Source organism: Sciurus vulgaris (genome assembly GCF_902686455.1).
Source record: "Sciurus vulgaris genome assembly, chromosome: 2".
Classification (NCBI taxonomy): domain Eukaryota; kingdom Metazoa; phylum Chordata; class Mammalia; order Rodentia; family Sciuridae; genus Sciurus; species Sciurus vulgaris.
The window spans coordinates 12995611-13005837 of record NC_136462.1 but is presented as its reverse complement, the minus strand read 5'-3'; the positions used below and the strand labels follow the sequence as shown (position 1 = coordinate 13005837).

At 44.8% G+C, this 10227-nt stretch overlaps 1 protein-coding gene across 1 annotated transcript in view; it reads right to left on the bottom strand.

Annotated features, from left to right (window-relative positions):
• Positions 1-4539: 4539 nt before the first annotated feature.
• BTBD7 (BTB domain containing 7) overlaps positions 4540-10227 on the bottom strand; it is a 103388-nt gene continuing 97700 nt past the window's right edge. The window contains exon 11 of the mRNA XM_079127620.1: positions 4540-9887. Coding sequence (XP_078983746.1) covers positions 9069-9887 — 819 coding nt within the window. The 3' untranslated portion in view covers positions 4540-9068. The remainder of the gene's footprint in view (positions 9888-10227) is intronic.

The window sequence follows — 10227 nt, the reverse complement described above, 5'->3', positions numbered from 1 at the left end:
GGACAATTGAAGAAGAAGACAAAGGCCAAGAAGGGTGCTGGTGGGGCCGGAGGTTGCTGCCAGTGGCCCTACCATATCTCACTGGGGGCTGCTGACTTCCTAGAGGACCTGATGTCTAAGACAAGGGGACAAAGAACCCACCAAGTCCGTGGTAAGCAGTGTGTAGTGACTTGGGAGTTTCGGCAGGAAACGGCATGGAACCTCCGCCTCCCTGACACACGGAATGTGACCGGGAAAACCCTGGGAGGCGCAAACGGCTCTACGTGGTGCAGGACAGGAGGAGGCAGAGCCAGGACGCGCTGGGTTGGTCAGCGATGCTCGCTGGGCATCATGGGACTGGGGTACAGATGTGGGTGTTACCAGCACTCGTGGCCATGAGCCTTGGGAATGAATGAGCTCTTCCCCTCCCAGGGCTACATGAAAAGCAAGGAGGAAAGCACTCAGGCAGATGCTTGGGAACCAACACCAAGGAGGGAAGAGACAGGAAGACTGGGAGCTGCCCAAGAGATGGGAGGAGACGCTACTGAGGTCATGAGTGTCATGATGTTAGGGCCCAAGTCAAGTGCCAGGAAAAAGGTCTGTTGAGATTAGATAAATGCTAAACCATCTTAGAAATGAGTCAAAGATGTAAGCAGAGCTGCCGCCCGAGACAGACATGTTCAACCAAAGCACAGTTGAGCCTATGGACCAACTGCTTCGAAAAGTGGACCCGGCCAGAGACAGAGAGTTGTGGGTCAGAGAGCACAAAACGGGCAACATCGCCCTGTGGACATGGAGATCTAGACACGCCTGTGCCGCCCTAGGGGTTCACCAGATGGGTTTGGTCTACCATGGTATCCTGTCCAACACTGGTCTACCCTGACCACCACTCTCCCAGGCTGCCCACCATGGGCTTAATGGGGCGGTCAGTCCCACACGGGAGACAGGTTAGGGCAAGTCCCTTCGTTACTCCTCATATGGCTCCGTCTGCTTATGCATGATGGGATTTGGACTGCTGTCCCCTGTATGGGCACTACAGACTCTCATGACCATAGGAGTTCATTGCTATCCAGGCCTGTCCTGCCCCCTGGGCCTCCAGCTCCTCTGAACTTTCCAGAGCCCTATGCCAAGCCCTCACTTGGTGCCAGCACTCCTTTCCCTCTGTCCATCTCCCCTGGAGAAGCCTGGGCCAAGTGTGATTCGGGAAGCTTTTCAACACTGCCACAGGGTTTAGCCCGTCACTGCCTTTCTTTACTACAGCAAACATGATCTCCACCATATTAACCTAGAGATCAGCCTGAGGGGACTGGAGAAAAAATTGACATAGGGAGCAAGGAACAAATTCTAGCCAGAAACCCGTGCTCTGAGGGTCCATCTTTCTTCATCTATCCATCAGTGGCTTTGGATGGACCCTTACATCTCCTGTGGGAGCAAAATTCCATGAGCACAATTCACTGATCTTTCCCTCAGTTTTACATGCTAATGATGGATAACATTAATCTTGAATCTTTCAGCATCTCTTCCATTAAATCGGGATTGCTTTCTCATAGTTTATATTAGAAAGATGTCCAGTAATCTAAAGAAAAAAAAAAAGAAAGAAAGAAAGAAAATAAATAAATGGACAGGGGCACAAACCCTACAAAGGCCCAATCATCTCAATTCTTTGCTTTTGTATGTAGGGGATGGCAGAGTTGAGAAACTAATGACTGAACCTGACAAGTGTTCCCTAGAGGATTCTGAAACAAACTGGCAGCTATTGCTGAATAATTTCTGAACTCAGAAAGTAGCTTCAGGTAGGAACTAAGAGAGTCCCGAGAACAGTTGAGGCTGAGCTGACCTCAGGAATCTTCAAGCTGGGAAAGCCCTAGTGTTGTGAAAGCCCTTCATGACAGGCCTGTGGAGACCAGCAGGTGTGGGTGGGGCCTAGTGACACCACCCAGCTTCCCTCGACTGCTGTCACCCTCTCTGCTCCATGCTGGCCACGAAGGGGGTTCAGACAGACCACCTCCACTTTCTCCCATTCCAATTTCCACCTGCCTCACTTGGCTTCTCTGCCAGTCTGCCACTACTCCACTCTTAGCATCCCCATTCCCTGTCCCCATGGAGCCAACCCTCACGCTTTCCAGGACTTGGTCTTCCAAACCTCTGAGCAGCAGCCACAGTCCATTTCTGGGGAGGGGAGGAATTGATCCTTCATCTCTGATCTTTAATTTGAAAACTGAACCAGGGGCAGGGGGTTAGCTTGGTGGTAGAGCATGTGCTCACACACTTGACCCTGGGTTTCATCCTCAGCACACACACACACACACAACTGAACCAGTACAAAAAGTACAGCTGAAAGTGTCCCCAGCCCAGACTGCAAAATTATTCACGTATACATATTTTTTTTTTCTCTTTCCTCTGCTCCACACGCAGGAGCTTATGCACACCGTGTTTATGTCTTCCTGTGTCTACCCTGAAGATCATGTCGCTTCCTGCTTACATCCTGCTTGCCTTCTGGGTATGCTGGTTCTTCTGCTGTCAGGATGCCTGGACTGGGAAGGGTGGAGTTCCTCCAGGTTCACCTGAGCCTCCTTTCAACATCCCGGTCCTCACAGCAGAGACCCAAGGTTACTCGTCTCCATGTATGTGGCCCCCTCCTGAGCGCCAGCTTGTACCCACTGCCACTCCATAGCCGGCTGCCTAGCAATTGCTGCCAGGCTAATGGGCCCATGTTCCATTCATCTTCCCATAGATGGACTCCTCTGCCCTCCCGACAGCCGCCGCGCGCCGAGGCATCACACTCCGTCCTAGCCCTCCTTGGCCCTCCTCGTTGGCTATTTGCAGCTCCACCCTGGTTGGCTCCTGGGCTTCCTGAACCCATTCCTGCTTCTCTTCCATTTGGCCCATGACTTAGAACAAGCAAATCTGATTCATGATGCCCCTGCTGAAATCGTCATAGCTGCCATGGTGCCATCAGAGCCAACTTCAAAGCCCTCAGCCCATTCACCGGCAGAGCTGGGCCCCGCCATCTTTTGGGGCTCAGCCCTCCTGGTCCCCACCCTGCCCCTGGCTGCTTATCTGGGCCTGAGCCCCCATGCCCTGAAACCTTCCGCCCCTGGGCCCATCAGACTTCAGCCTTCCCTCCGTAATTCTCAAGTCTCATCTCCCTGGAAACCCTAAAATGTTAAGGGCTGGACATGACTGTCCTGTTCGGCTCCACCTGGTATCACAGGGTCGGCAAGGAGCGGGGGAGGGGTATTATGATGCTCTGCTTGCAGCTGCTCCACTAGACCTGCCTGGAGCTTGGCCTGCCTGGGAGCCAAGCCCTGCCAGCTCACTAGCTGTGTGACCTGGTACCAGGTACCCAGGACCTCGGAGGTCTGGTTTCTCGATTTTGTAAAATGGCACAAATACTACTACTTGATTCATGCAGTACCAATGATAATGATACCTAATTCATCAAAGGTTTAAAGAAAAAAACGTACTAGGACTTGGCCCTGACCCAGTCTTTCTCCTTCTGTCCCCTCGCCCAGGGCAACATCAAGCTATCCATCCCTTAGTATGATACTGCCCTCTGCTGTTTTGGTGGTTTTTAGAACAGAAGTCATTTCAGCAAGTTGAAAAGGTCTTTCTGTTTCACCTGCTGCTCCACACTCCTGACCAAGGGAACTGCGGTCTCAAGAAAGAGCTCCTCTTGTTCTGGGGACAGGTGAGGCCCAGATGGGTGGGGAGGTAGCCTCGATTTGTTTTTCAGGGTAATCCTAAGTACAGAAATGGAGGTTAATTTTACTCTCTTCAGATTTTTTTCCTGATGCTCGGCATTGACCCAGCAAGTACTCTGATCACTGAGCCACATCCTCAGGCCTTTTTCAGGTTTCTAAGAGACACATCCACACAAACTTGATTTTTATCTTGATACTCCTGTTAACCCTAAAATGGCAACAAAATACAGAGAATTGCCTAGCAAGGCATGAAGGGTGAAAGTTCCAGGTCAGACCTTGCCAATAAAATGATTTAAACATTTTAAATGAGCTATTTTATAGCAACTTTAAAAAATAGAAAATAGAAATATTTTCTAGTTTACATTTTTCCATCCCCGAATCCTAGACTCCAGACCCATAATTCCATCTCCCATTTCAACTGAAAATTATTAAGGAGCCCAAGTGTAAAAGAGAAAAGTGGCTCAGGATTCTCAGCCACGTCTCTGATCCTTGGAGGCCCTCCACACCAGATCTGTCTTGTCTCACTACTGCCCACCACATGTTCCAGATGCCCAGGGCACAGGGTTGAATGCTAAACTTCCTCAGGAGATCCCTGCCCAAGTCACTTTCTGTTCAAGTTTATAAAATGAATTCCTCGCAAATGTCCCAGTGAAATAAAAAAAATGAACTTGATGATTCAGAATGAAATGTGAGAATTCCAAGAAAACCATAAAAATAAATGTCTCTGCATAAGTGAAATCCCAGAAACAGATCATTGTAGAACCCCTCCCAATTCCACCCTTGAGGGGTACAATGGTGTCTATAAATGCAGGCTGTATGCTCCACTGCTAAAACAGACTGGACCCAACTCGGCAGGTTCTATACAAGCCATTTATTTGAAATGCCAACTATATGTAGGATAAAGTCAGTGTTACATGCTTATCAGTAACAGTAGAAAAATAGAACCAGTGAAAACCTCTGTACAACTGCAATGGTACTCAAAAGAGAAATGTATCGTTTTACAATGTTTCACACAGACGAATTCAAGTTTGAAGGTACCTAAATAAAAATACTATATATTTCTTTAAAAAAACACTATGTACAATTGAAGCGTAAACAAGTTTTACAAAGTACTGGTTATGCAGGTTGTAGAAAACACTTGCATAGGACATGAAATCAGTTTAAGAAAAATTTCTGAGCCTTGAGCATTGAAGGCACTTGACTTTATACCAGTAACAGCACAACCACGAGAAATGCAGTGGTGTAGAAGGTCTCACGTCCCCGAAGCACAGATGTGGTACGCACACAGCGGGTGGAGTTCAGGAACTTCAGCGCTCAGCCACCCATCTCAGAGCAGGTTCTGCCCAGGCAACCTGGACAGAGTCGTGTGCAGGTATACCCGAGGAAGCTTCCAGCGCTCATGGGATCTTAGAACCCCCGTAAACACACAAAACAAGAGGTCTTTGTCAAGACACACACTTGCAAGTAATTTTCTATAGAAATGGCCACAGCATTATAATATTCAGAATATGAAAGATTGAAACGGAGTCTGAGGATTTTCTAGAGGGAAAAAAACCAAAAGACTGCCAGACAATGACTACAACAGCTACTGTAACTGGTAGGGCACAAAGACAACATTCCATAAAACACTGTTCATACAAAGTGTTCATGGAGAGAACAGTAAAGTACCTTCTAGCGCTGTGCACGGCAACTCGGCAACTCTTTCAGTAAGAATATCTGTAATGAGGTTTGAAAGTAAATCACATAGTAGACAAAGTGAACCATTGCAGACCCGGGAAGAGCACCCATCACTGCGGCTTTAATAGTGACTGCAGAGAAGCAAAAGTCAAAGAGGCATTTCCCTTTTAATTCAGTCCTAGGATAAATACACAAATGCCTTAGGATTGCAAGACAACAATTTTACAAGTGTTTCATTTTTCCCTAAAAGGCAAATTCACCATTATGAAAATATAAGCCTTGCTGGGTAGTTACTGGGGAATGCTGACCCTTCCACTAGAGAAGGTCACCTGAGGTCAGCACCAAGCCACAAGGCTCTGCTGCATTTGCTGTTTCTCCATTACATTCTGCAGCATGAGCTTCATTCAAATATATAGATTGTGCCCATTGGTAGGACTTGATCAATGAGTCAAAAGAAAACCCAGTAAAGGATAACTACTAGAAGAAACCAGAGTTTCTGAGAAAGTCAAAACAAGACTAGATCAAGTTTCACAGGTAATTCTACAAAAGGATAAACAGAGAACTCACTAGCCAGGCACAGTGGCTTGGGAGGCCGAGGCAGGAGGGATTACAAGTTCAAGGCCAGCCTCAGCAACTTAGAGAAGCCCAAAACAACTTAGCAAGAACCTGTCTCAAAATAAAAGATCAAAAGGGCTGGGGATGTGGCTCAATGGTTAAGCGCCCTTGGGTTCAATCCCCAGTACTAAGGGCGACGGGTGGACAAAAAGGAACTCACTAAAAATCCTTCAAGCCAAGCTAGCTCGGGTCTAGGGACATGTGCCTAGCTGATGGGCATGAGAATGGGTGTGGTCTGTGGAGTGGAGAAGTCATGTTTCAATGGGTTTTTTTTTTTCATGCTGCTATTTTACCCTTTAGGAGCCACAGGAAACTTAGTAAAATTATTTTTCAAAATCACAAAACTAAAATGATTATATAAGAAAAGGACCAACAGCATCTTTTAATCTGACTCTTCTTCTTTGCACTAGCTTCTACAGGGTTGTTTGCCAACCTCAATGCACAGTGGGCACTGGCAGTAGTGATTGTCCAAATGGCCTGATTGTCCACGGCCTCAAAAGGAGATCTGGTATTTCTGATTTGGTTCTCATAAAATTTCTATGCCAAATAAAACACCAATTCCTGTATACTAAATTTTATATTATACAGACCCTTTTTTTTTTTTTTCTGAGAGCAATCTTACTCAGACTTCACATTTATCTTAGTACAGCATTAAAAAAGATTGAAGAGATGGGTTCAAAAGCCAGAGGCACCGAGCTATCAACCTACTCTATTAATCATACTTCACGAGATACATTAAGTCTAACACCGAGCCTAACGCACACAAAACCATGTGTTTATCTTCTGCAAGTCACAGCAGTCCATAATCCCACAGATTAAGCGAGAGCTCCCTCTATAAATAGTTCAGCCAGGTAAGCTAAATTATTAAAAGCAAACTTTATAATACTATGAACAGTGGCCACTAATTTTTATGTTTTGGAGATTTTAAATAATATTTAATGAATTTTCAGAAAAAACAAAAACCCTGGTCTATCTAACACATTGGGGAAACAAAATAGGTCAGATGAGATTTTCTTCCCCATCCAAATTAGCTCTACTTCTTCTCTGCAGTACCAGCACAGTACAGTCCGATTCAGAACAGAAATCTAAAACTATCAAATTAATTCATGTCAACATGTGTATAATAAACACACTGAAGAATATGATGGAATTCATGTTTGCTTCTGCAGACAGACTGGGCTTCAGGAGACACCAGTATCTATTATAAGACTTGAAAGTGAAAAGTGAGAGAGTTCTGTGTTTTTCTACCTTTAAAAGAGGAGCCTTATAGGCTATGTGAGCAGACCTTACAGCAGAGGCACGTGACCTCTGGAGGCTGGGAGCTCGGTGTGCACTACACCAGGTCGAAGACTCAATGCACTCGTAGCAGCTGACCAGTCAGGCAGCAAAACGGGCAGCGGCTCGCCAGAGGATACAGACACATTTCCCGTCTTTTAGATTATCTACTGTTAGGAATTTTTAAAATGTCAGATTATTCCTGAGTGTATATCCACAGGGTAAAGTAGGAAAAGACCAGAAGGAGAAACGACAGTTTCAGGAGAAATTAAGAGTTGTTGACACCCAATAGAAACCTAGTTACTTCAAAGTGCATGTAATTCATTTATATGGTAGCTTGTGAAGGCTCCCTAGCCCTGCATAGTTTTATAGTGAGTGTGAATGATTCATAGTTTTATAATATATATATACACACATACATAGAAAAGAGGTTCCCAAATACCCTTCCTTTGAGGGAATGTTCAGGAATTCTCTTTTCTTCTAAGTGCTACGGCTGTGTGTGTTTGTAAAAATACAAAGTGAATGTCAAATAATGCTGAAGTGATTTAAACTCAAATACTAATATATTTACATTGAAGAGTAAGAAACAAAACAGTCCTTAGCTCACACATTACCCTTCCAAGGGAGAGGACTGGAGAAACCTTGTGTGCTCAGTGGTTCAGTAAATGCTAAGCCAGTGTCCCCAGCAGAGTTCAAGTAGGACATGTAGTGTTTAACACATTTTTTTCTTTTTTTTTTCTTTTTTTTTGGTGACAAAGCATTATGCATTATATAAGTTTTCATAGGACACCAAAATTCAGACACTTTGAGAAATATTTGAAAGAAAACATATGCTTACAAACACCACATTACATCCATAAGACTGAAGCCCTTTGTTTCCCATAGAAAGCAAGACAACTGAAGGCAGCAGGCAGTCGTTTCACCAGCTCGGAGGGAAAGTCGCACGCAGAGCCAGGAGTCCTGAAATCTCATTGCTGTGCCCCTTAGCTGACTTTCCTCTCTCCACTGCTTTCTAATTCCAAGGAATCTGATCTCCTCAGAACCACGTCCAGGGAGCAATGCTCTAATCTGTACCACTAGGATCTGCAAGGACCCTGACCGTGTCCACACTGTGAGCAAATTAAAGTAACGGCTTTAGGCGGGGCACCATGGGATTTTCTCCTTCCTGTGTTTCACTAAACCCGAAGACTTCAGGACCCTGATCGGACTCCCACAGGGGGAATGAAGACTAGCTCCCAAGACTTATTAAAATAGAATGACGTTAGATCTACAGAGACTGAGCAGGAAGATTTTTGAACTCAAACAGTTATTTAAAAGAGAGGAGCATTTTGATGTGCTGTTCTTTGGAATTTCTATAATTAAAAATAAACAGAACTATTTCATAAGAAAATACATCTTAGTGTGCAATCCAATGCACATGGAAACTGGTAGATGAAAGGTAAAATGCAAAAAGTATGAAAATACAGTCCTTTAAATGTGGCAATAAAGTTTAACACACTGATATAAAATCAACACAGAGAAAATAAATGTACAAGTGCAAAAAAATTCCATCATTTGTAAAGAGGGGGAAAAAAGTGCCAGCTTGCTTGCTGTTTAAAATGCTTCCCCACATAATTGTTCCAACATAAAACAGACAGATGCAGCATTCAAAATAACCCTCCTAGCATGCCATGTGTAATAAACATATATACACACAAAAACTAAAAATAAACTAATGTGAAACTGAGCTGGCATTGATAAACTGGTCAGTAAGTTGTTGGGTTACATCATAGAATGGGATGTTTCACATCTCAGGCACAGACAGCTTGGAGGTTGCTCTCAGAGGGCAGACTTTTTGTAGAGGAAGTCTGGCTTGCTGGGTGACCTCCTTCCTCTGCTTATGGAATCTTCTCTTTCTAGATCTGTGCTTCTCTGAGCTCCATGGCTCAGGGACTCACTGTCTGCCAGTCTTCTACTGGATCGCTCTTCTGGAGCTTCAGAGCCACATGCAGAATGTGAAGAAGGCCTGTGAGAAGTCAGCCCAAAAGTCAAGTCAGTTTCTACTGTGGTTCGTCCCCTGACGTGGGCTGGACCATTACCAGCATTTTCCGGGGCTGCCAAAGGAAAGTCTGACCGCTGGGGAGGCTGCTCCACAACATCCAGGCGTATGGACTCACTCTTCTGTCTGTGTGGATGCCCATCAGGGGAAAGTGGATATTCTCTCCTGGCTTCTTCCTGGGTTTTAGGAGGGGTCTGAGTAGGTAGGTAGGCTGACTTTAAGCCACTTGGTGATGCCTTACTGTGGCTGTACAAATCAGGACCAAAATATCCACCTTGTGAAGGGGAAGGGGTGCGTCTGCCAGGTGCAGGAGTAGAAGGTCTGCAAGCAGCATTGGAAAAGTCATAGAAATCTGGGTATTCCTGCTGATTTTCTCTAGCATCTGTTTTTTGCTCTAATGTGTGTTTTTTTCGAGAAGTGTGTGTATGCCTCTGTGGAACACAAGAGAGATGCTGGGGAGGCCCTGGTCCTGCTTCAGAAACTGGCTGGCTCACTTCTGTGTCTACAGCAAGTTCTGGAAGTCTCCTGTCCTTGAGTGACAGTGTTGATACCCCCATGGCAATGTCTGGCATCAGATCATTCAGCACAGGTTGGGTACACTGAGACAGAGACAAAGCAGAAAAGGTTAAAAAAAAGGCCCATCAATTCCTCTGGGTAAAAATATTCACTGATTTTTTCCCCCCCTGATTATAAAAGTAACACATTCTTAGATACAGAAAATCATAAAGGCAGAAAAAACCCTTAACCTTCCATACAGAGAACATCACTAATAGCATAATGAAGTATTTCTCTTACTGTTTTTCTTTGCACATATTTTCACAAAATTTATTGCATATAAAATTTTAGTGCATATATAATTCAAATATTATTTAGTGATAGTTCTACCACTAGTTTTTTTCCAGATATCACCATTTGAAAGTACTATGTTAACATTCCACT